Raw genomic sequence first — 27,975 nt, forward strand, 5'->3', positions numbered from 1 at the left:
CTAAAAGCAACAGTCTTCCGCATTATTGAAATTCTTTTATTTAAATTTTACGCTTTTTTTTTAAGGTATAAAAATAAATACAAATCAAAGACTAGAGTACATGATCACAAAACCAATTAAAAAATTTTGTAAAAAAACTCATATGCCCTGTTCACAGGGAGAGTTTCGTTCGAATTAAACATAAATTTCTGCAAATTAAATTTGAACTGTGTTCATACACTGACAGAGAATTTAAGAAGAATTAGTTTAGTTCTAATTCACTGAGCATCAATTTACTTCACATTAACTCTTGTGAACACTAAGCGTAGCTAATTCAAATTAAATTTTGACACATGCATACTGACAAAATTAAGTGGCATGCCACATGCTAGTGGTCAGACATAGGTACTATGCTATTTTTTGAGTGAAAAATTTTAATCATCCCTTTTTCATTCAATTGCTGCAAACAGTAAAGATGGTGCAATTTATTCAATTCAAATTTAATTCAAAATCTCCATTTTTTCAATCCCAAACCCACCCACTCCTTTACTTTTTTTTTTTTGCACATTTGAAGCATGGATACTACTCGTTTTATAACATTTTATTTCAGGAACAACCATATGAAATCTCTACCCTTGGCATGGCTGACAAATCAAAAGCATAAAAAGTGGCTTTTCCAATACAATTGGTGAATACATGAGATTTGAAAATTTGGCCTTGACCTCTGCACCTCTCAGGGTCATGGTCACATTGCTTTCATGTGCTGAACTTTGACCTTGAATACTGCACCTCCTAGGATCACATTTACCTATGCATTTGTTGAACTATGACCTTGAGTCTTGCCTCTCCAAGATCAAGGTCACTTATTTCATATGTTAATGTTGTTCATACTTTCTGGGGCTTGCTAGTTGTATTCAGAAAAACATTTGTCATTTGCTTTGTAAATGTTTGTTGTATTCTTTATCAGCCATGCCCTTAATCACCAATCAATCATGTGACAAATATTTTCTGTGTGCATTTGCAATCTCTGAGAAAATTCAATGTTTATTTCTTATGACAACAAAAAAAGGGACTTTATCAATGCTGCAAATAATCTAATTGATTCTTACTCATGTTAAAACATGTCTTTTCCTCAAATTTCACTGAAATCCATTCATATATCCCTGCTATGATATACAATACAAGTAGAAGCATAAAATATCGATGAAACACTTATGGGAGATTTTACCAGTAAAAGGGTGTACCTGCAAGGTTTCTCAAACCTTATATTCAATTTGCTCATTTTCAGACAGCAAGGTAATTGAATGAAGGTGTTCTTAAGTCCTTATCAAGGACTATTCTACCCCTATAAAACACACTCATTGAATAAATCAACTTTGGCTAGTTATGCAATTTACACCCTACATATAAAACTAGGCTAATGTGCACCTATTTTCTTTCAACTGAAGATTTATGCTAATTCCCTCCTATGAAGTCTTTAACAGATTGATATCATAAGAAATTGTGTATGAATAATCATAACCCCTTTATTATACTTCGATCAAATTACACGCATTTGAAGAAAACCCTTTAATTGAGGTTCTTTACGTATCAAAGACTACAATCATATTCTTTATTCTCTGAGTGTATTTGCTCTACATTTAATGGACTTAGCCAATAAAAACTAACCCAGTAAGTGATTCATAACTTTTAAAAGATTTATGAATGAAATTTATTCTAACCTCAGATACACAAACATCGTAAAGAAGAGTCTTTTCAATTCATCAACAGCTACCATCTTGTTAGTCATCAAACAGGCAAATCTAATATAATACACTCATCAGTATTCCAAGTTTCTTTGCATAAAAAAAAATTGACAAAAGTTGATTGAAAATGATTTGTTTGCCAACACACTGGGACTCTTTTACAAATCTTCGTTTTTGATCTTCCAACCAAGAAGTCTACCTTCTTATTGAAGAAACAGAGTAACAATACGTAACACTGAGAAACCCGCAAACATACATCACCCACCTATCAAAAGCCTCATCTTACGTCTGATATTACAGCACTGGCAGGTTTACGTATTTCATATCATTATACGTAAACCATACATAATTATCGTAAACGACTTTGTTCCAGAAGATAAAATTTAATAAAAAGACGCACATGTTGAATTGTCCTTAGCATTGTAAGCAATTCATTTAAATTCTGTTGAATACACATTGAAATGGAACTGGGTTAATATAAGAGTAAAAGTACCTAAGAACTACTTTCTATTCACTATTATGAATTAGGATTTTAAAGAAGATTTAAAGATGAATATACCATATTTAATTTTTTTCTAGTAAAATAAACACCTTATCAAATCAGATACAAGTGAAAGCATAATTTTTTATTTGCTTATAAATTAAAACATTTATTTGGCAGGTTATGTAGTTGATTTATTTTGAACAATCTTTGAAACAAGAGTTTGATTCTGGTAAAAATTGAAGGATTTTCCCCAAATGTGCTATACATATCACCATTCGTAGAAAAAAAAATTAATCATTAGATACTTTTTTTTTCAAACAAATTTTTAAGTAAATTTCAACCAGTGAGATTTTTACTTATCCTTTTCTCGCTAAACAATTATTTATTTCATTCTCATTCATTATGTCCCAATCCATCTTCTACAAAGTTTTATTTCCTGACATTTTCATTGCTTTGTTCCTCCCCCCCCCCCAATTTTTCAAAATACAATCCTTTGAGGTTTAAAGTATGCTTTGCTTATAATACATATTAGTCATTATTAGTTTAGCTGATATCATAAACAAGTGTCCTATCTCTTAATCCTTCACACACCGATTTCTACCAAAAAAAGTTTTCATTCACAGATTTTTTGGGAGCATCATGAAGTTAACCACAAATTTACATATTAATGATTTTTATATACATTTTATATATACAGGATGTTTGTATGTAAGCGATATCCCATAAAACCCTTATCTCTTCCTAGTTGTATCAAGTTTAATGCATTACGAAGAAAAGTAAACTATATACTAGATATCAAATACACCATTAAATTCATAACTAAATGCAAATAACCTTTAATAGGTGTGCATTTCCTGTTACTGTTATTTTCTTCTAACACCTTTGTAACTGTTTCTTTATTTTTTCAACACTGAAAAACTTTCCTTATTTGGAGAAATCAACAAGTTCATGCCAAAATACTAGAAAAAATTGGATACAAAATATAGAGGATAATTTATTAGGGGTTATAAAACAACACTTTAGGTGTCATGGAGTTTCTACCAGATACATGTATATCCTAGCCACTTAAAGTCTTAACAATAAATAGTATGGCAGTGTTAAAGATTTATCTCCCTTCATTACACAAAATAATGGACTCAAATGAACCTCTTCTCAATATGACCCAATAACTTTGATTTCCATGGATCATGGTGTTAAGTTTAAGCACATTTGTATTCACTAATGACAGTTATAGAAAAAAAGGTTGTATATCATTGAAAGTGATTTAGTGAAGTGAAGTTGGTTCTTATAGGTCACCTCGAAGGATATCCTAATTCATCATGTTTATATAAATATAGAATTATACTTCTTAAAAACAAGATTTCCTATTAACACTGTAATGATTAATATCCCTGGGTTTCTATTTACAATACAAATATTGAAATTATGCAGTTTGTTTAGAAAAAGTCAAAACCAAAAGTATGCCATAAATGATGTAAAATGAACCCAAGTCGTGCACGCTTCTTTTCATACTGACGGCATCAAAATTCTTTCATTATGTAATCTTGACAATTATATTCACAGCAAATAATACATGGAATTTTATAAAATTATTGTATGCCCGAAATGACTCTTCATTCTGATAGGATTTTGATTGTGATCAGTTACACATGATACTCGGGGACCGGGTTATACAGTGCATGGAGGGGGAAAAAAAATGTTTCATTTGCAATTTTATCTCCAGGACTTGACTCCCAAGTAGGAAGTTAACTCAGGTCAAATATTTTTTTCAAATTTTAAAGAAAAATATTTTGTACGAAATAATTAAAATCTAAAAAAGGTCAAAAATGTTAACGATTTGCGAGTCTCCGTCAGGCACGTAATAAGTAGTTCTCTACCAGTGTATACTTTTCACCCTGTCACGGGATAACCTTGCTGTAAAAAATCTAATACAAATGTCAGTGTTAAATCTTATCATTTTCTTTGAAGTGACATTCATTGTCAAAAAAATCAATCACCAACAAACAATTGCCAAATTCTAAATTTTCACTCTGTTGGTGTCAAACGCTTTAATTGATGTTTCCTACCCCCAAAAACTTTTTTAGTACGTAATCTTCCAACTTTTTCAACAAGAAAAGTCATCAAAAAATGTAGATTATGAACAATGAAGAAATTCAATTCTTGGACTCCCGTAATGGTTTTTATCATGAAATAGCTATCATTACAAACAAGATGCAGACTTATTCCCTGTTAATACCCTTCTCCATTAAAAAAAAAACATCAAAACTCCGAGTTTTTATCACAAAGATAGTGGGATTAAGCTAATGTTACAAATGCGGCACTTTCAACCCTTACTCACTACTTCATTTACGGTTAATTAATTTTCAAAAAAACTTTGTAGGAATATCTTGAGTCATTTGGTACAGCACACTAGGTTAATGATTCATAATTAATGCAATCAAATTGCATGACTTAATTTTGGTCAAAGATCCTTTAAAATTTTTCATCCATACCTGGCAATACTTTCACTGTATATAAATCACTGCATTTATCTAACTGGCACTTGTTGAACTAATTGCAATTTTCTTTTGATCAGAAAAGGTTCAACACTTTCCAATTGTCTAAAATGACCTAAGGCTCAAATACCCTGACATCACAAATCACAATTCTAACTTATCTGAAATTAAAAATCATTACATTGTAATTCTTCAGTAGGTAGTAGTGATGAAAACCCCCAATCTCCAATAGCATCTGTCATCAGATAAGGAGATTGTTTACTTTGGAAAACTGAGCCCCGCTCCTACACAAGGAGCTGGTACCATGCCCAAACTTCCCCATCAGAAACGTGTCCCTCTGCCAGAGTTCCAAAATAATCGTGATCTTGTTAGTGACCACCTGGACTCGAACTGGCGAGCTGAATAGGAGAAGTGACACCAGTGGTACAGAGGTCCTCTACCCTATTCCCAGGCAAACGAACAATGCTCAAACCCAGGCTTTAAAGAGGGACCAGCCAAGTAAGAGCTAATGTTAATGAAAAGATGTAGGCAGTGCTTATACTGTAGAGCATCTGATAAATGAATTTCTTAAAATTTCCATAGATGATACATATCTATGTATTTAGTAAGTCCCTAGGCCCTACACCATTACACATATATAAAATTTTGGCCCGTATTTCTTATTTTTCGGACTCCTTATCACACTTAAAACAGAGTCTTAGTTTCCTTTAGAAAGTTTAAATGGCTAACATAGAGTGAAAGCATCAGTGTAGATGACATATCTTCACATTATAACACCTTTCCAAAAAATCTAGATGCTTGATCAAATTTTTTAACTGTGTTGCTATCTCATTCTTACATAATACTGCAGAAAATAAATTTGAGTATTTTAACACCCAGGCTAACATAAGCCCTGTCACCTGTTAAGACACTTTATACACATCTTAATAATGGTGATCTGCAAAGTTTCTTGTTTCCTCTTTCAATGAAAATTTATCTATTGATGAATTTCTTCTTAACACTGCCGGCATGCAGCAAGGAAGGCTTACTATGTGAGAACACAGAAGTAACCTGATATGCAAATAAATTAGTCACATTTTTTGTTTTTTTTAATGCACACTTATGTCATAAAACAGGTAATAAAAACACCATAATTATGGAACCAACACAATAAACCTATTATGAAAACAAATTTCCCTCTGACCCTTATAAAATAATAACCGCAACTGAAGTATGTAGAATTATTAATAAACTTCAAATACATTACCATTGGCAAGAGTTTGGATTTGATAAGTCCATGTGGAAAAAGTTGATTAGGAATTGTCTTCATATACTGCCACATTTTTAAAGTCCTCTTCCAAGTTATTTCACAAATTTGTTAATTATACAATCACTTTATATTTATCACATATTGGATGAAAATACGCAAAAACTCTCTTGAAGTTCACCATGTCAATAAATATATCTGCATATAAAAAGTTTCATTGTAAAAGTGCATATCACTCGCATAAGAATTCCTGCAGAAGATTTTTTTTATTTTTCACATATACAGAAAAAATATTTTTAAAAAATAACAAAAAAATATAAAAAAATAAAATTAAATCTCCAAAATAAAACTTAATTCAATTCAAAGTCTGTCCACTTTCAGAATAATTGACCGTCTGCAGTTTACTATAGCCTGCCTAAGGTAACAAGGTGCTTAAATCGTCTTCATTGACAAAACTACTCGTGGCTAGAACTCCATACAAACAAGACAGCCTGTGTCTCTACCGTGTTTTCTAACAAGTGTTTTGCTTGAATAACATTAACAATAAATAGTTATTGCTGAATGGTGAGGGCTCGTGGATTACAGAATTGGTGTTTATGAAGCAGAAGATCCTCGCAATCTACCTACACTTTTATTGGTGTCAATTTTAGAAGGGAGATTGTATTTATATATATGTGTGTATACTATGGCATTGTCTAAAATCTGGATAAGTATGCAATAAAATCTGTCTTTGAATAATTTCTGGTTTTTAATGTAATAGTTAAATTAAGGTCAGACGATACGTTCCTCAAATATTTGTTTTGCAAATCTTCGTAATGTATGAAAAATATTCAAAATTTTTATTTCCTTCTGATTTCTTAGCAGGTTTCTTCTTGTCTTAAAATAACCGAAGCACTAAAAAGTGTGATATTGACAAATGAAGTTTTTCCCAAAAGGATTATATAGGAAACACCATTCTCTGCTATCTTGCACAAATGTTCTGGTAAGGTACCTCAATTTTTTTGTGAGTAAACATCTTAAAGTAGCAATACTTCAATGACAAAATCTTGGAAAAAATTATATATTATTGAGGAAAGTATCGTCTGTCCTTAAATAAAACTTTTTTTCTAATGAATATCACCTACTCCAAAAAACAAAAGAATCTTTTACACAAAGAATGATCTAACCTTTCTCAAAAAGTTGCCGACTTATTCAAATGTCCTTTTGATGTAAATTCTAATACAAGATATATTGTGTGTACTAGCTAACAATTCTAGTATAGATCAAGGTTTCACACCCAACTGCAACCCTCCAAATTATTATTTTTCATATCATGCTAATTTTCAGTTTTCACTTTTAAGCATAGATATCCTATTAATTAATGAATACAAAAATTGCATTTTTTATAAAAAAAAAAAAAATTCAGTGAATATTCAAACTCATGCATTTATTACTGAAAAATAAGTTCAATTACCTTTAATCTTAAAAAAAACCCTATTAAATCCCAATTTAAAACACAGAAGTAGCTAACCCTAACAGCACTCTCTATAAGAACCTACGTTTTAAAGACCCCCTACCAAGCACAATATATCTGAGCTGAGTTTTCCATACTGCCTGTCTGGTAGACCTTCAGTCACAGACAGGTGTGATTACCTATGTTAAGGTGCCCTAAACAGCACAATATCTGAGAGAGCAGTTACAGTCTTATCTTACATTGACCTTGTGCGACCCCTTGTGTTCTACCATTGCATGCAAATCACTGATTGAGGGCAGTCTGAATAAGAGCATTTTGATCCCCCCTTTTATTTTTACCTCAATAAACCAATACACACACACAAAACAGCATTAAGTGACAGTCCCTCCCTTCTATGAAGAGGAATCTCTACAGATCATTTGTCCCAAATTTCACTTGAATGATTAAAAGCAAGGTAATAGGGCAGATAAAGGACTTAAGTCCCTCCAATTAGACTTAAGCCAATAAAGACTCATGTTGATCTTGATGGAGACATTGGAAACTCCTAGTTTGGTTCTTTCCCATCAAACTTGATGCTCCACTTAAAATTTGACAAGTGTGTGAAATTCACGCTCAAAACAGGTAAAAAAAAAAGGAATAATAAGTAAATAGATGAATTCAGTTTCTGTGTGGCAGGATTTACAGTTGACAAGAAAAATTAATGGGGTAACACTGTATGACTCACGATACTTCAAACTTTTTTTTTTAAAGATCATTCAAGGATGAGAGCGTGCTGGGGGTAACACTTCCTTAATCAAAAGATTTCGGCAATTTCTGTATAGTGATAATAAAATCACTCATAATTCATATAATTTTATAAACACTGATTTCAACTCAAGTTCACATAGTTTTAGAACAATTATTCTGTCAATAAAATCGCTTTTCTAATCTTCTGTCATCACAAAAAAAAACCACAGCAAACACTTCTCAGATTTGTACTTGAATCACAATGACAAATTACAGAAGTTTGAAGAGCGATCATAAATTCAATTTTTTCACCAATGCAAATCAGTATCTCCCCCTCACTTCTTGAAAAAAAGCTGCAAATAAAAGACCCTTCCCAAAAATAGATCTCTTGGTGACAAATAAATGATTGACATTGAAATATTTATTATATGTACTTTCAATTCCCTAAATTTGTATGGAGGAAGTGACAGCAACTGAATTCAATTTTTTTATTCAAAATTAAGACCACTCTCTACAGAAGTCAAGGCCAATAGTTTTCAGAAGTGGTTTACCTCAGATTTTGTGTATTCATATCATACACTCCCACTTTTAATTTACGTACATTCATTGATCCAACCAACTGGGAACCTATTGCCAATCCTAAGTTAAATACACTCTTCTTTTCATGTGCTTCATTTTTTTTGGTTCCGAGTTCTGAAGGAAACATCAATGTGCCCTTCAGTGTTTCATAAAGGACCATTTCCCAACCACTTTCAAAAAATTAACATGTATGTTCATTTAAGATCATTCAAATCTTAGATGACACATGTATCTGAAAATTTCTGTGAAAGTCAAAAGAAAGGTGACTTAAAAGTTACCATTCAGCAACAAGAAGTTGTCCAACACTCTGACAAAAAATTAGAGCAAATTTTAGGGCCAAATTTAAGAAAATTTAGGGCTGATGTAGGGCTAAAGTTAGGCATTTTATGATTAAATTAGGACAGTTTTACACATTCAAATCTATTAACTTCACAAATTTGACAATAAATAAAAACTCAAAAAAATATTGTTAAGTGCAGGAGGAGCGTCTTGACATTGGTTAAATGTCTTTCACTGCATAATCTGAATAAGAACTGCAAACTCCATTAGGACACATTTTGAATGAATGCATTTTCAAAATTGCAAGAGAAGAAATATAAAATAAATAGGAACTGGCATGGAAAATTAAGGGTTTTTAAGGATTTTCCCTTAAATTTGACATTTTTTTAAAAGGAATTTTGGCAAAGCTAAAACAAAGCTGGATTTTTTTAGAAGAATTTTAGGGTCACTGGATAGTTTGCAAGAAATTTTGTACGATTTTCATTTATTTTTGATACACTTGTCCTTACATTAAGAATCAGTATACAGTATTCCTGTAACTATATATAGTATTCCTGTAACTATATACAGTATTCCTGTAACTATATATAGTATTCCTGTAAATCACATTTGTTTTCCTTTAATTTTCATTTTGAACAAATACTATCCCAAATTACTTTTTTAACTGATAGTAAATGCATATTAAAAGTACTTTTCAGCTTTTGTACTAAATCTCCATTCAAACTGTTTTATTTCCTTCATTTTAATGATGCATCAAGTGCAAACTTTATGTCGTATAGTAAAATGATCTCATTCATAAAAACAGCCCGATTGTATTCTATAAATATATAACATTACAAGAAAGTGATAAATACCAATTAACCATGTCATTCACAGATTTCCTCGACAATGACAAAGGTCAGTTCCCTGACACAGTAGTCTGTCCCTACCACTTAAAATGTCAGTTACTTGCCATTGCTATCAAAAATCTAATTATTCTCTCTTTCATTTCTCCCCATAAAATTTTCATCAGAAAATAGCAGTTTCCGATTTAGCAGGAACAGAAATAGACACCTTCGGCCCCCTCTCCCTTAACACCATCACAAAAGAAAGGGGGGCCCCCACAATCCTCACCCCGACATAAAAGTCAGAATTTAGTTAGATCTCAATTACAGATTTCAGCTTAAGGTGCTGACCTATTCTTTTTATAGTAGAGGGCACTGATCTGGGAAAATCAATAAATTAACCACACAATATACATACAAATGAATGGAGCTGTCATTCAGGACCAGATATGGATAGCCTTTTATGGCAAACACCGCATTACGTTGTCATCTTCAGACAAGGTCCTGCCAAAAATGAAATCCACATCAGTCACATTTTTTGCTGGATCGAGACCTAAATTAAAAAAATATTCTAAATATAAGACATTTCAATTTAAAAACACATCAAAGACTTCTTTTTTTTTTGTCTTTACAACTTTAGTGAACTTTTCCATATTATTGCTTTGTATATTTTTTAAATGCTCTATTTCAATTCATCTTGACTAAATTTAACAATCAAGTTCATGCATATAATGGTCATACCATTCACCAATCACCATACAATTAAATTCATTGTCATCTGGAAGAAAAAAAAATCTCAGAGACATAGAATATAACCTTTACAATGTTTAGGGACTTTCTACAGAAAATTGGGACTAAAAAGGCATAGTTGGCAAATGAACAAAAATAACATATAAATCTAGAGCTATTTTATGCAACATAAGCAGGTAAATCACATATTTAATCAGCTGTTATAACCCGAACCAATCTGAACACGAAGTGTTTATACAAGGATGAATGGCAAAACAAGGGCTGGTGATGCTTTATTGCAAGACAGAGGTAAATTTTGAGATTTCAAATTGCTATTTGATCAAAGGAAGATTGAAGGTGCACTTTTGATATAAATCCCCAAGTTTGCTACCGTGTTTAAATTTAATACTTGACAGAAAATGTCACTTGTAATACATCTTAACTCTTATTTGCACAAATCTGTACAAATTTTTGTTGTCTAGAACTGCTAATTGGGAGAAAGGAATTCCCTTTGCAAAATACATGCATGAATAAAGCATAAATTTCTTCCATTAAACTTCAACTAATGGAAACATGCAAAGGTCTAGGTAAAAATATTTCTGCTAAATTTTTATGTTTGTAATAGATGAGCACCTATATTTTTCTTTTCTTTTTTATATTTGAAAGTAAATATTTCATTGCTTTATACATTAATTTATGGAAATACAATATCTGCAAAAAGTGGATATTTGTGCCATACCTAAAGGGTAAACACCTGCCAATTTTACCGCAACAAAAGGAACATATTTCTGATACCACGATAATTTCACAAAACATTAATAAGAAAAACATTATGATCACCTGTAATGCCAAACCAAGCTTTTACTACACTTTCTAAGGACTTCAGTAATACCATATCATTCTATACTAGCACAGCTTGTTACATGTAGTTGTTAGCGACACATTTGCATATTTTTAATTACTACTCCATTACACACCTAGATATACTTATGTAGCAACACATACCTGGAAAACCATCCTCATACGTTCTGCTTTAAATAAAGCAAAATTTCTTAATTATAAACAGTCTATTCAGTTTGATTCAATATGCCTAGATATAAAATATTTAGTTTTAAAAAATAAATGCTCCGTAACATGCAAATTATCTTTATTTCTATTAGGTCTAAAAATTATGTTTGTTTACCATTTCATGCTGAAGAAAACAAGCAAATTCAAAGAATTGTGGTCCCTCGCTTTTGCCGTCTTAGTGGTTAGGATGCAATCATTTATGGCATATTGTATCTGTCTTGTTTGTGTTTCCTGCCTTGTTTGTGCACCATACAAAAAAAGACATAAATTATTGAATTGATAACAGTTATGGCAAAGATTAAAGCTTCTCAAAACTGCATCAAACTTGGAAGATCAAGGTCATGAGGTCAATTATCACCATACAATCCAAAAGACCTTGTCACAAGTAATGTACATGTGAAAAAAAATGAAGGCCTTATTTTTTCTGGAGCAAAAGTTATGGCTTAAGTTAAAATTTTTGACAAGTAGGTCAAAAATCTAGGTCAAGGTCATGAATCAAAATTGATAGTTCTTTCTGAAAGGTGTTCTCATAGATGATGTACATGAAAACAAGAGGCCCAAGGGCCTTAACGGTCACCTGAGTACAATACAACAATTTACAGGATCCATGAGTATTAAAATGAAATGAAAGGTGAAGCTTTGTTGCCCAAAAGCAAGAAAAATAGGGTGATCAGGATCAACAAAATAATTAGTCTACTATTCATTAACAGTTCATAAATTAGGTTCTAATCTGTTCCCCATTTATCACTATCACCATACAGTATATTAACAAACTATCAGTGCTTTTGTACTATTTTAATTCCTTGTTGTAATCTCTTACATTGGCCTCTCTTGGTCTTTGATGAACATTTAATAAGACAAGTTATTTTTGTCTCATTTTCATTTATCTATTACTTACAAGTCCACATGATCATTAAAACTATGAAAATACTTTTTGTATTATACAATAAAAATTCTTGCATAATTCTCCTATTCTATTAATTTTTCAAGTACATTATTTATAAAGATTAATTATCAAAAATAAACGGCAAAGGGGAATAACTCCTCTCAGTAGAATGCAAATTAATTGAGCCCTGGCTAGGACCAGAACACTTGACCAAATGGTCCAGATGTTCAAAAATCTGGTAAAAATACCCTTCCTTATTACAACTTTTACACTTTTTGCCTCTGATATGCCCAAGTGCAGAGAAGATTTTTAAAGAAATAATGCATTTTCACTACAGATTCACTATATTATCAATAGAGCCCCTCTCCCCCCCCCCCCCTTTCACCACCGAGAAACACCAGAGCCTCTCACCCTGGGACCAGAAGTTTCAAGTTTGCTCATCATAAGTAATCACTTTGTTTAACTGCTTAACATTAAGGAGCAGACGGGATTATTTAATAGAATTAATGCATTTTCACTACATTATCAACAGCCCCACCCTTATACCAGCACATCTGACCCAGGGGTCATGCAATTCACTACTCTGGAAGAAGCACTCTTGCTCATCATAACTATAAACTTAGCTTCTTTGCTTTTTAACCAGAAGCAGAAAAGAATATTTTCAAAGAAATTTTGATTTTTCACTATATAATCAATAGAGCCCCCCCCCCCTTTTGACCAGAACCCCTGACCCTGGGGCCATGAAATTCACAATTTTAGAAGAGGCATCCTTGCACATCATAACAATGTACTTAGTTTGTTTAAATAGTACCCAGGGGCAGAGAAGAAGATTTTCAAAGAAATAATTCACCTTCACTGTAGGAGCTATATAGCCCCACCCTAGCACAAGAACCCCTGTCCCTGAGGCCATGAATTTCACAATTTTGGAAGAGGTGTCCTTGCTTATCATAACAATGTACTTAGTTTGTTTAAATAATACCCAGAAGCAGAGAAGAAGATTTTTAAAGCATTAATGCATTTTCACTATATAATAAATAGAGCCCCGCCCTAGCATCAGAACCCCTGATCCAGGGGCCATGAAATTAACAATTTTGGTAGAGTTACTCTTGCTTATCATAACTATGTATTTAATTTGTTTAAATAATACCCAGGAGTAGAGAAGAAGATTTTCAAAGAAATAATGCACTTTCACTATATGATCTATATAGCCTCCCCCCCCCCCCCCCAGCACCAGAACCCCTTACCCTGGGGCTATGAATTTCACAATTTTGGTAGAGTCACTCTTGCTTATCATAACTATGTATTTAATTTGTTTCAATAATACCAAGGAGTAGAGAAGAAGATTTTTAAAGAAATAATGCACTTTCACTATATGATCTATATACCCCCCTCCCCCAGCACCAGAACCCCTGACCCTGGGGCCATGAATTTCACAATTTTGGTAGAGTCACCCTTGCTGATCATAACTATGTATCTAATTTGTTTAAATTAAACCCAGGAGTAGAGAAGAAGATTTTCAAAGAAATAATGCACTTTCACTATACGATCTATATAGCCCCACCCTAGCACCAGAACCCCTGACCCTGGGGCCATGAATTTCACAATTTTGGTAGAGTCACTCTTGCTTATCATAACTATGTATTCAATTTGTTTCAATAATACCCAGGAGTAGAGAAGAAGATTCTCAAAGAAATAATGCACTTTCATTATATGATCTATATAGCCCCGCCCTAGCACCAGACCCCCTGACCCTGGGGCCATGAATTTCACAATTTTGGTAGAGGGCTCAATGCTTATTACAATCATGTCAACAGTTTGACTGCTTAATGTCCAGGAGTAAAGAAGAAGATTTTTAAAGATTGCATTAATTTTGATGGTTTTAGCCCCACCCCTCAGGCCCCAGGGGGGCAGGGACCATGAAATTCACAAATTTTGTTCCCCTTCACACATAGATGCCATATGCAAAAATTGGCTGAAATTGGTTCAGCGGTTTCAGAGAAGAAGCTGAAAATGTTCAAATGTTAACACACGACGCACGACGGACGACAACGGACGAAAACGGATAGCAATAGGTCACCTGAGTGACTCAGGTGACCTAAAAATATGAAAACCCTATTTTCTCTCATTCAAAAGTTATTACACAAATAAAATTAATTTCAAAAAGACTGTACTAGGTTTTACTTCAAGGTCAAGATCACAAGGTAAAATACCAGAGTACATTCAGAAAGATCTTGAAACAGGTAAGACACATGTCAAATGAAAATGCCTTATCTTCTCTAAACCAAAAGTTACTAGCAATGTTAAAATATTTGAAAATTAAGTCAAACTTCAAGGTCAAGGTCTTGGGGTTAAAAATCATAGTACATTTGGAAATGCACATGTCAAATATGAGTGCCCTATTTTCTTTCTTCAAAAGGTAGCAGCAATGATAAAATTTTTGAAAATTAGGTCAAACTTCAAGGTTGCGGTCACATGGTTGAATATCTCGGAAACTTTGACACTGGTAGTGCACTTGTCAAATATGAACACCATATCATCTCTCATTTAAAAGTTATTTCCAATGTTCAAATTTTTGAAAATTAGGTCAAACTTCAAGGTCAAGGTTCAAATATTATATCACATTTGGAAACTTTTTGAGACAGGTAATGCACTTTTCAAATATTAACACCCTATCATCTCTGACTCAAAAGATACCGGTATCACCAATGTTAAAATTTCTGAAAATTAGGTCAAACTTCAAGATCAAGGTCAAATATTCAAGCATGTTTGGAAACATCTTGTCACAGGTAATGTACATGTCAAATATGAAAGCCCTATCTTTTCCCATTCAACAATTATCACCAATGGTAAATTTTTTGAAATGTAGGTCAAGGGGTAAAAAATTATAGTAAATTTGGAAAGGTCTTGCCACAGGTTACATACATGTAAAATATGAAAGCCCTTACTTTTCTCATTTAAAAGTAATGACCAAGTTTAATGTACATATGAAATATGAGAGCACTATCTTTTCCAATTCACAAGTTATGACCAAGGTTAATGTTTTTTTGACAGACAGACTGACAGATGAATGAGATTTAATGCCCCCTAGCTTTTGCGAAAACAGGAGGCAAAAAAAAGTTGGTAGGCAGGATTTAATTTTTTTTTTTTTAACATAAGGCATAATTTTGTAAAACAATATTTTTAAAGACAGTTTGAAGCTCTCTTGTTCAAACTAATTATTTTTTTTAAAAAAATCTACCACACACTCTGAAAACTGCTACTAAAAAGTGACCTTTCGGCATATAAACCATTACATTTGAAGAAAAACATACATGCAATTTCAGATTTTACATCCCCCCCCCCCCCAAAAAAAATGGGTTGGGCCATGTTTAATAATTTGTTTAGTTGCCCTTTCCCAACCGAATGGCTAAAAATGGACCGACTCAAAATCCTTTTTTACTTCCATGAAATAATTATTCTTTTTTATGCATTCCAGAAAATAGATTTTGTAAATTCAGCATTGATTTGAAAATTTTCTGTGAAAAAAATTTTTCCCACCTACCTACCAACCCAATTTTTCATTCTGAGGTGGAAGAGGGTAAGCAAACATTATTTTAAAGTTGGCCTTGGTGCATAAAATTAGGGTTGGTTGGGTAACTGTAACCAAGCATATTTTTCTCAGGCCTTAGGAAATTGACAAGTTTATTACTAGTTCATGGTTGAAAGTGATGCAGCATATCTAACTAAAATTCTTGTCATCCATGAGATCTTGACCTTGTATTTGGGTATACAAAAAGATGTTACATATAAACACTTAATATATTCCTGGTTTTCTTTCATTTGCTCAGTGGTTGAGCATAAACATTTTGAAATCACATTCAAATGTATAAATTTTATATGGCCATCATCAACTACAAGAAAAATGAAACATCAATATTAACATCAAACTTACAAAAGAAATTCATGAATACAAATTTTTATAGCAAAGTCTATAATATAACCTCTTATGTATGTTCTTTCTTTACTTTTCTTTTTTTTTTTTTAAATTTTAAACTGTACTTTAAAAAGCAGTTCATCAGCATTACAACCTGGTGGGGGGTCAAACTTAAGAGCGCTGAAAAATATAATTTGAAATGATTAGTTAAACAAACACATCACATATGTTCTGGTACAAGACTTTCATTCATGGAACAATCCTATACAAAAGGTGTATTTGTCTGGTGTATGGTTAAATGATAGTCCAAAAAACTCTCTTGATTGAGAAGGTAAGAAGTTTCCTAATGACCTTCATTATCTGACCTTGATTTGACAGGGTAACTGATCACTATGCAGGAGTTGTCACTAATCCAGCAAAATATTCCTAATACCGAAATCCGACACAATGAATTTTTCTCTCTCTGTCTTGCTCAATTATCAAGCATGTACATATAAACTTACAGTATCAAATAAATCAAGGTTCAAGAATCCATTTCATAAAGAAATCCTTGAGAAACATTACTCCTTGCAGTAATCATTTTGAAAAGAGTTTTCGTATTGTGTACAAATCTAAATACCCTTTTTTCAAATCAAGACAAGAAAGCAGTCTCCAAGTGGAATTAAATAACCCTGAAACTCTTAAATACTTAGTGTGAACGCACAACCCAACAATTAATCAACATGCTCTATGTCTCGCTTTCATATCAGGTTATACAATGGTTCCTCTTTCAATGTGACATAATACATCTTAAACAAGGTTTGAATTTCTCGAGATGTGAAAAAGTTCCAGTTACTATTTCATGCACATTTAAAATTCGGAAAAAAAAATTGTAGTATACAACATTAAAGGCACCAGAAACTCTCACATCATAAACTCTAGTTAGTGTGCCTCAGCAGGATTCTGCATTGAAATCAAGATATACATATACCCTTTTAAGTTTGCACAATTTTGACCTGGAAGTCTAAAGAACGAATTCCAAAACTTTTCCAAACCATTTTTACTTTACAGTTTTATTATCCTAATTGCTGAAAAGACTTTATTAATTTCAGCATGAATATTTAATGCCCCTTTGTAATAAACATTATTTTCATGAGATATAGCCCCATTCCAAAAAGCTGAAGTATCATAGAAACTGTTAGGACATTGTACTTCAATTCATTGGATGACTAAGGTGTCAGAGGTAAAGTACTCCATTAAATACCATATTTATTACATCTCCCCAAACCACTGGACACTTATTGGTTTTGTAATGTTGGTCTGTTTGTATGTCACAGAATCATGTATGGCAAAAATTCCTGGACCTTTAAAAATTGATTCAAATGAATTCTGGCTTAAGTATATTATTGCTCATCACCCATAATATCTTAATCAACCAAAGGTCACTTCCAAAAGGTCAAGGTCATTAGACAAATGAGATACGAAGTGGTGTCTAGCCCACTTTTTAGACTTTGATTACAGTGAACTTTTATGCTATTTTCATAACCTAAAAGCCAGATTACAAAGTCCTATAACATATTTTTTAAGTATCCTACTGTGAACCCAGCAGTGACCCTGACCTAGTTTTTCTTCACATCAATCAATGGTGCAAATATGAACATCTTTATCCAAGCACTTCAAACTTTAAGGTGAAGAAACCAATGTGGGACAGAGATACACAAAGGTAACACTCTCTACTTATCCCCACTCACTCATCCCCCATCCCTCTTTATCAGCGGAATAAAAAAAACGAATAACTTTGTGAAGTGGAAACCTGCACAATTTCCACTTTCTGTGTCAGTGTAAAAAATAGAAGTCAAGTACACAATACATAAAGAACTAGGTAGAATAAAATCCAGAAGATTACCCAACATGTACATATATTGGCATCATAAAACCTGAATCAAACGACAATTGATCATCATGACGTCAAAGGTTATCTCTGAAATAAAACACTCCAGATCAGTATAGTGAAAACAAACAATGAGCATTTCAACAATGAATGACATGTTTTTACACCGAGATTAAAAGCATATGTAAGCATTAATTTATATCAGTCCCTGTCTGTACCACACACACAATCAAACTGCATTATTTGTCAAATAATGTATATTCTTTACACATGCATTATTATTTTTTTTATTATTCTTTTCCCCATGCAAACATCAACAAAGAAACATCTACATGTATCAGATATATGGCACCTCTACAAATGATTGGTGACAAGTCACTACACAATGCTCTCTGTGATTCATGCACAATTTGGTGTTACCACCCAATTATATAGGGTGCATATGTTATAACTGTCAGGCAATTTTACTTCCCCACTCTAAAAAATTTGGCATTCATCAGAAAAAGTGAAACTTTCCATGGCCCACAGTTCAAAGGCACCAAAGCTCATCAGGACTGGGATATTGTCAATGTGCTGAAAAAATTTGCAAGATACTGTTACACATGTTAAACAGGTGTCTAAGCTTAGCAAAAAATAAATCCAGGCATGTCTTCAGGGTGGCATCAGGTTGATTAATATGCTTTTAATCAGTGACTTGAAGAAAAAAAAATTGATAAGGCAATGCTTTTTTTTCATCTTGTTTGGGGTTCATCATTTATAAGCTACAAACATTTGGCAGTCCAAACATTTTTACAAATACAGTGTGGTTAACATTTACTGGTACAGCATTTCATGAAAATTGAACTGTTTTTCAAAACAATCAGATACTATAGGTACTTCTCGCTACAAGAAACTTTTATTCTATTTTTGATTCCTCAAAAGTTTTCTTCAACAGGTTTCTAGCACAGCTTGAAAAGATTACTTTGGTGAAATGACTAGTTCTAATTATTTAATATTGCAGGTGTTTTGACTTTCCAAACAGAAAACAGAACCAAGTAACCCTCAATTTACCTTTTATAAAAACAGTGAGTTCCTTTCATATTGAAATAAATCAGAAACTTAAAAGTTTAATAAATCAACTCGATTTCTTCAATCCCAGCAGGCCTCTTTAAAGAGGTGCGCTAAATAAAGACTTAATGGTTTTGTTTCTGTTTTCTTGCAAATATTTAAACATGGCCACAACACTTATTAATATTTGCTTCAACTGTGTAAATCCCTCAAACCAATCAAGCAAAGGGATTTTCCAGGGGTCAGCATGATCTCTTTGTTTGTCGGAAAGCTTGTCTCTTGTCAGTTTCGTGCAGGTCATCCTATTCAAAGCGACATGTACCAAAGGAGAAAGTTTGGATCACGTTTCTTATCTAACCAGACTTGCCAATGACAAACTTGTTTCTTTATCAGTCGTTTTGTCTTGCACTACATGTTCCATATCAACCTGATTTAGCAATAAAAATTGTCAAAGCTTGTTTGTTTACACAATGGCTTCATTGATTTATAAAATCTTACAGGTGTCTCATACCTGAGAAAGAAAACATTGACCAGCAGAGAATTTGTTAAGATTTTACCTAAATCTAATTTGTAATCTCCCTTAATAAAATAATGGTACACAAATAAAAGCAGCAGCAGCAGTGATGTTAAGATGAACATACAAAAGCATGCTCTGTTTGCATTAATACATGAAGATTTAGGTTGTTTTTATTTTTGATCACTAACTTGGTAAAGTAAAATTGAAATTACCACACACAACCTGATATCTACTTTATTTACTCTTCTTAAAAGGCCTTACAGCTAAACAGGAAGAATTGGGAAAATTACCCTGATTTCACAACACTATAGACCCCACCTACACTGCACCATCATGTATCCAGTATTTGGATGCTTGTTTATTCTCTGACTATGACAATTTCATATACTTTATGGTACAGATCCATTAGCTATTGCTCAGCAATTCCATTCAGTCAGGCCACTCTGGGTAACTCTAGTACCCCTTAGTGTGTTTCTAGTGGTACATGGGGGTGCACTCTTAAAATAAACATAATACAGTTACCAACAAGCCCCCAAACCATTTTGCCTATTCATGGCCTAGTTGAGTGCACCACCCAGGATGATATTCTTAACCTTTGCATAAAGTACACAAAACATCTGTCACCCCCTGTCATATGGGCATACACTATATTGTTAATATGGATAACATCCAACTACAGTGGGGGGATTTCTGAATGGCAATCAAAACATAAAAATCTCCTTCACAATGCTGGTTAGTTTTTGCTTGCTTTATTTTTCTATTTCTAGTACAAACATCACTATTAGTGCATCAACATTCATAGTAAATGTTGATATGGTCAAAAGAAAGATCATTTTTGTGTATTAAATGTTTGTAAGTACTCTGTCCGGATGAACTGTTCATAGCATACAGTGGAAATGTATATTCAAATTAAAGCATTTAAGCTCTTATCATTTTATCTACATATTTCTTATCAGAAGTAATGTACCATTAAACAATTTACATTTCACTTTTAATTTTTGTTTTTTTGAAGGATTATCCAATTCACCAAACACTGTACTAATGGAATGCACAGTAAAGTATCCTTGTGGTAGTTTCGGCAAGTTATTCCAAGGAAAGTACATGAATATTCACTTTAATTTCTTTTTTATATAAATTCATAATAAATAAATCCTACAGACAGATGATCCATGTTAAAATTCCCTTTGTCAAACTCACTACACAGATGTCTTATTTGGGCTGTTTGCATCTCTTTTCATCAAACTCACTACACAGATGTCTTATTTGGGTCGTTTGTATCCACTTTTTGCTTTCTTTTTTGCAGACCCTTTCTGTTCTTCTTGCTGAAAATGGGGAAATCAGTCCATGTAAACCAATATAAGTACATGCACTGAAGTTTCTCAAAATGTTATTAAATTTCCAGAAATTTTTTGTAACTTCCTTCAAAACTGAGGAGAGCATAATGCAGACTAACACAAAACAAATTTTCTGCATAAATTTCACACCATCACCATCATCAGAGATTAAAAAGATTTGCAACTGTTGTCACTTACCAATACAATATCTTTGCTTAATACTTATAACTTAGGGACCAGACTGCAGAGTCTGACATCTGGTCTACTGTACCAACCTTTCGCTTTGTTGTTGATGTTGAGACAACATTGAAGAAGGAATCCAGTCGTCCCTGCGTTGTTCCTTGTTTTGCTTTCTGTAACTTCTTTATACCATTTCTAATTCTGTCCTCACTGTCAAAGAAAAAAAAACCCATTTGGTTAAATATATAGGTACTCACTCTAATATCAATATATAAAGATACTTTTGGAACTTTAATTCAAAAGGAGACAACTCTTAACGGAATTGAGAACTTCCAACTTCTTATCTCACCTGAAATTTTTCTTGTTTACCATGAAGTCAATCAACCCTTCTTCATCTGGCTCTGACCATTTAATCTAGAAACAAGCAAAACCTGAATTAAGCTAAATAAAGCTGATCGGAAACAAAAAAATCTGTTCTCTCCATATACCTTCAGTGCAAATTATATACTGTATTTTAAGTCATGAAAAATTTAATTGGAAACATTTATTTCCAATGTTAAAAATTTAACGGAAACATTTATTTTCAATGTTAAAATTTTGATGAATATAGAGAATTTAACTCTCAAATTCATTCAGTAACAGATCAGATACACCTGATGTATTACATATAAAACAAAATGACTGACATCTCCATAAAACCATATTAATTTTTTGTTTCTTTCTTTAAATCAAGTTGATCACATGTAAGCAAGTGTGATTCCCCCTTTCATGTTCTTACATCTAGTTCTTCAGGGTCAGCCACTTCTGGTTCCTGAAACAATTTTCTGGCCTCCTGTAATATACAGATTTTATTTAGAATTATTTTTTTATAGAATTTTTTTTATGTCCAAGAGTCAGATTCTACATGCAAACAAGAGATGTTTGTGAAACACTTATTCCCCCCCCCCCCCATAATTAGAATTTTTCTAAGTCCAATGGTCCAAGGGGCATAACTCTGTCAAAAATTGCTCAATCATACCCAAATCAAAACTTGACCTAGATATTTTTGTGATAAATCTGTATACCAAATTTCAATTCATTATGTGAAACCTCTGCATAGAAAATGAGCGGAAACTGCAAATAATTGGAATTTTTCTAAGTCCAAGGGGCATAACTCTGTCAAAAATTGCTCAAAAGAGAACTTGACCTAGATATTCTTATGATAAATCTGTATACCAAATTTCATTTAAGTATGTGCAACCTCTATGAAGAAAACGAACGGAAACTGTTGGTGGACCGACAGACAGACCGACCAACAGACAGCAGTAAAGCAATAAGCCCTCCCTTCTTTGAAGGGGGGGCATAAAAATACATTATCTTTCACTCATGAAAAAAAAAAACAACTTTCCTTACCTTATACATCCAATCTTCAGGAACTGTGTATTTCTGTACAAAAAATAAATATTTCTGTGATCTTTCACAATGTAGTCTTAGCTTTTCTACATTCTAATATATTATATTCTATACGACCTTTAAAAGATAAACAATCGATATGCTTCAAATTTTGATATTTGTTATATTTGTTTTACAAGTCATGTCAAACTTGTTTTACAAGTCATGTCAAACTGACCTTGGAGTCTAAATGTTTGAGTATTTCATCTATAGACTTGTACTGTTTGATGAGATCTATGGCTCTCTTTGGACCAATACCTCTAATGGAATCACAGTAGTCACAGCCCAGTAAAATACACAGATCAATAAACTGCACAAAAAAACAAAATCATTTTGTTCCTGTTTCATATATGTACAATAATAATCTTAATTCTTTGAAACTAAGATCTAACTAAACTTTTTCAGTATCTAGACATGTTAGGCTTTGACATAAATCTAGATCGTTTTACCTCATCTTTGTTTAGTCCTAATTCTTCTAGCACTCTGTTGTAGTGATACTCTTTGATTGGCAACTTCCTACAATAAAAATAGATATGATGAAAGAATAAATAACAGAAGACAGAAGAAAAATCAAAAAAGAAATTTTAAGATATAAAATCAACCAACTCCCTTAAACACAACTCAAAAAATAATTAAGCAATACTTTCAAAACATCAATAATGAAAAAAATCCTATCTGGTCCTAACAGGGCAATTTCTTTTTTGCAATAAAAAAAGAAAAGAAAAGAGAACGATAGAGCAATCTCACCTGGCCTCAGCAACAGTGAGGTTCCTTAACAGAACATTGGTGCCAAACGTTAAAGCATCCATATCTTCTGTTCCTGTGGCGTAAATCTTACCAGCCTTCACCAAGGCAGCACACTGAGCCTCCGCTTCACCTGGGGCCTGAGTTCAAAATGGACAATTACAGTAAGTACTTTATCATCTCATGTTGCACAATTATCAATGAGTAGCTGAGAAGGACTCAAGAAGAACAGCTTTATCTCCTATTCTGATATCATCGATTGCATGTACAATCAAGTTCTTCATGCAGTAAAGGCAATATATGTTATATACTTACATCAATATATGGAATTCCCATATATTTTAAGAGTTCTTTGCAATCTTCATTATGCTGTTTGGATACTTTTACTAATCTTCTGTTGAATTTTTCAATGTTCTCTTCATCACCTGTTCAAAAAAAATCAAATTTAATGTTTTCCTGTTTTAAAATCAGGGTATTTTTATGTAGGTCAGACTTTGCTTACAATAATAAGTGAAGATTGCAGTCACAATTTCATACAATGAAATCTTTATAATTGTGAGTAGTCCTAAATAACTTCAATAATAAACAGATAAATACAAGCTAGAAGTATACATTCATCATTAAAATCCTTTACCAATTCAATAGTAATGGTCTAAATAAACAGAAGACATGGTGTCAAAATATGCACCCCAAAAACGCATAGAAATTTCCTTGATATTTAAAACACTGTCGAAGTTACAAAATGATATTCAGAATAACAAAGGTCATCCACAACAGAGATAAACATGTATCATATTCCTATTACAAGGTCAAGGTCATACAAAATTTCCAATGGTGGTAAAATTGTGAAAAGTGGGGTGTCTTCTACCTATTCCCACTTTCTAAAAATCTCAAATTCACCTATTCCCACTTGCAAATAACAATAGATGCTTTGATAGTTAATTTGTTTTTATAGTAATCAGACTAATTACATCCCATCTTAGAAGATGATGATCAGAATTTGTCATTGGCAATAGATAAAATTGTTTCTCTGACCAATTTAAAGATCGAAAGTAAAGCCTAAGGTAAATAATAATGGTGGTGTTTGAAATATATAATCCTGATTTATCTATGTGTGACTTAAGAAGAGCAACAACATATTTATATCAAATAGATCTATGTGTTAAGGTCAAATGGAAAAGATAAGGTCAACTGTACAGTATTTTAAAAATATTTACCCTGATCTACTTGTGAGTGAAGTTTGAAGACAATTTTTTTTATTTACTAAATCCCATATCAGAGCAACATTCAGCTGCTAAATAAAACTGTTGGTGCAGATAGACAGAAATCAGTTTTGCTTCACAATCCGACCAAATAATTGTTTTTTTTTTCACTCAGTCACATACCAGCCTCCTCTGCTTTCTCTAATTGTTTCTGTGCCTCTTCTCTTCTTTCCTTTCGTTTTGCGAGCTATCAGAAAAAAAATTTACATTTATTTGCTTGGCACAAAATTGAAAATTTATGTATACTTGTATCCAACATTTGACAGCTGAATCAAATATAGATTTTCAGTGAATAAAATTTCTGCAAGTCATTTGTAGCTTTAAGTGTCCAGAAAACAGTACAAGTCTCTAAATATTCAAAAAGACTATCCGCTTGTGTCCGCTATTGGGCCACCTAATCACAAAGCTATGAAGATTGTTTTTATTTTTCACCATTACATATTATTCAATATATAGTTAATTAAACACATTAACTAAGATTATAATACAATAAAAATACATGTATACAACTGTGACATAGTTTACCTCCCCTGATTTCATTTCTGGTGGTTTACCATCAAATACATAGACTGGTTTAATACCATTCTCTACCATACGAATGGTTCTGTAGAACATTCCCATTAAGTGGCTGAAACAGAGAAGTAATTTTACTCACTGCTTAAGGAAGCCCTTATTCATTGCAAAAATTAATTTACTAAACTTTCAACAGATAATTTTACTAAGTCACCTTGTGGTTTCACCGTCTTCACTCATCAAGTTACTTCCATCTTGTCTTACAGCAATGAGAAACTGGTAAATGCACATGGAGGCATCAACAGCTACTTTACGACCTGGAAAAAAAATACACATTGGAAATTAGTTTCTTTTCTCTATGAGTATTGAGGCTTCAGCAGGTTGGGCACTGCCAACCAAACAGTAGTTTATCCCCCATTTAGGTGCCCAATTACCCATACAAGAGTCAATATTACTGACCGTATAAGAGAGAAAAATCATTTTGTTTCATTTCCTCATCTTACGTGGAATGGGGCATGATTAGAACTAAATAAATGATGAATAAATATAGACATTATTTGGTCTTATGAAATTCAAAGAGGAATATTTTGTGCTGTGTCATGCAATTATTTGACAAAATCATCATCTACATAAAAAAGTTTATTTTTTAAAGATATTTTTCCTCTTTCCTCAGTGTTGTTTCACCAAACAATCATGTTTTTCACCTTCTATTTTGATCACCTGGGCAATCAATCAATGAATTTAAACCAGTAAAAATGATTTTTTTTTCTCTAACCTTGTCAAAGGTTTTATTTAACTATGGAAGGACATTGGTGTCAGGTTTCAATTAGGAAATAAAAGGAAAGATGATTTGTTTTTTCTTTGCACTGCTTTGTGCAAGGTATATGTACCACAAAATTCCCTAAGTAACCCTGTTTAATTGCTTCTTTCCTTTGTTTTCATTAAAGCAGATGTGAATATTATATAGAAATGACCACCAAATGGTCTATATTATCGACTCCAATGGGTAATTGGTCACCAAGCGGGGATCAAACCTACGTTTGGTGGGCTTTGCCCAACCAGTTCAATAAATGTTCAAGAGCGCATACCTGTCAACTCTCCTGATATTATCTAATGTAATTGATTGCTTTCAGGGCTCTCGATTCTTTATAATTGGGGTCGTTGAACGGCCCCATTCCCAATGCAAAAAAGGTACCTTTTTTCCCAAAAGCCAAGTGTAAATTTCCCAATTTTTTATAGCAAAATATTTTTTTTAAAAATCTTAATAGATGAAACTTAATGGCTGAAAAGTGAAACAAACTAGTTCTGCATTGGACTGTATAAACTAGTGCATGTCACCTTTATTCGTAAACTGGTTCGACTTTAACAAGGAACCAGATTTCCCAATTTCCCCCCAAATGACGAAAATTTTCCCAATTTGAACGGCCCCGGCCCCAGTCCCAAAAAGTGCTGTGAGAACCCTGAGTCTTTAAAAAACGGATGTAATCTGCTTGTAATAATTTACTTTAAAAATTCAAAGTAATTGCAATGTCAGTGATTACTTTTGAAAGAAATAGACCCCAACCCTGGTATATAAATGAAAAGTTGCGAATTTGCTGAATAATTTAGTTATTTTCATTTCATAGTGAAATCAGAGACATGGTGAAATGTGTGACAACTTTTTGTATTTGCAAAGGGTTGTCACATGCTTAGTCCGAAATATCTGACGTTTTCCAGGCTTTTTTCACGATTTTGATATTTTACGTGCCAGGATAACGTCAGAACCGGCGCCATTACGAAAACTGGAAATTTCACCGTCTCCGACCGGAGCTGATTTTCGATAGTTCCGAACTGAATTAAATGCCGAACTTACAATTCATCAGTAGCACAATGCTTCTAGTACCCACCAATATCGATGAAAAGAAAATATCACTCTACATTTCGATTTGGTCTTGCAAGATTTTAAAATGGACGAAATGTAAAGAAAACTCGACCGTCTGATAAAATGTTTTCACAAGATTGTATATTTCATAACAAACCCATATAAACGATGCTGGTGAGTACTAAAGGCATTGCATTATTGATAAGTTGTGAATTCAGCATTTAATTCGGTTCGCAAGTATCGAAAATCAACCCGAGAATGCCGCCTCCAGTTGGAGGCGGCGAATTTCCAGTTTTCGTAATGGCGCCGGTTCTGACGTTATCCTGGCACGTAAAATATCAAAATCGTGAAAAAAGCCTGGAAAACGTCAGATATTTCGGACTATCACATGCTTTGACAGGTATGAGACTGGCAGCCAAATTTAACTAGGAGTATCTCCATTATACCTCAGTCAAACTACACAAAAAGTGAAAAATTCAGAAATAACAGTTTTATTCTTTCTCTCAAATCACGCATATTTATAACATTACTTTCTTCTACTTCTCTAACACAACAAAGTTTTCTGAATGAATGAAAGTTTGTGATATTGCTGATTAAATAACTCGTGTGTTCGGAATATAACTTACCAAAATAATTCTTGAATTCATTTTCTTTCATAGCAGAAGGGGCATAATCACCAAGTAATTTTGATAAACCTAAGATTCCCATGTTTACAGCGTTTTGTTTACTTTTTTCTGCTGACCACACGGTTTACCCGCCAAATTATTTTTATCACATGTAAAGCTAGCGGTTAAGCTATTATCTCATAAT

The 27,975-nt window shown here is 32.9% G+C and overlaps 2 protein-coding genes across 2 annotated transcripts in view; both read right to left on the reverse strand.

The window, feature by feature from the left end:
* The window catches only part of LOC133205168 (A disintegrin and metalloproteinase with thrombospondin motifs 16-like), a 29,964-nt gene extending 23,855 nt beyond the window's left edge, over positions 1-6,109 (reverse strand). The window contains exon 1 of the mRNA XM_061340915.1: positions 5,950-6,109. Within this exon, the coding sequence (XP_061196899.1) occupies positions 5,950-6,024 (75 nt within the window). The 5' untranslated portion in view covers positions 6,025-6,109. The remainder of the gene's footprint in view (positions 1-5,949) is intronic.
* Positions 6,110-20,574: 14,465 nt separating this feature from the next.
* On the reverse strand, positions 20,575-27,932 carry LOC133172656 (flap endonuclease 1-like). Its single transcript, XM_061307595.1, has 13 exons — positions 27,792-27,932; positions 25,519-25,621; positions 25,317-25,419; positions 24,915-24,978; positions 23,845-23,954; positions 23,533-23,669; positions 23,235-23,301; positions 22,964-23,095; positions 22,747-22,779; positions 22,133-22,186; positions 21,704-21,768; positions 21,450-21,564; positions 20,575-21,162 (listed from the first exon to the last, which is right to left on the reverse strand). Exons 1-13 carry the CDS (start codon positions 27,871-27,873, stop codon positions 21,100-21,102), a joined length of 1,128 nt encoding a protein of 375 aa, XP_061163579.1. The 5' UTR covers positions 27,874-27,932; the 3' UTR covers positions 20,575-21,099.
* Positions 27,933-27,975: the final 43 nt, after the last annotated feature.

Source organism: Saccostrea echinata, unplaced genomic scaffold (genome assembly GCF_033153115.1).
Source record: "Saccostrea echinata isolate AGI-Se365-2 ecotype Australia unplaced genomic scaffold, CSIRO_AGI_Sech_v1 ptg000054l, whole genome shotgun sequence".
In the NCBI taxonomy this organism is placed as follows: Eukaryota; Metazoa; Mollusca; class Bivalvia; order Ostreida; family Ostreidae; genus Saccostrea; species Saccostrea echinata.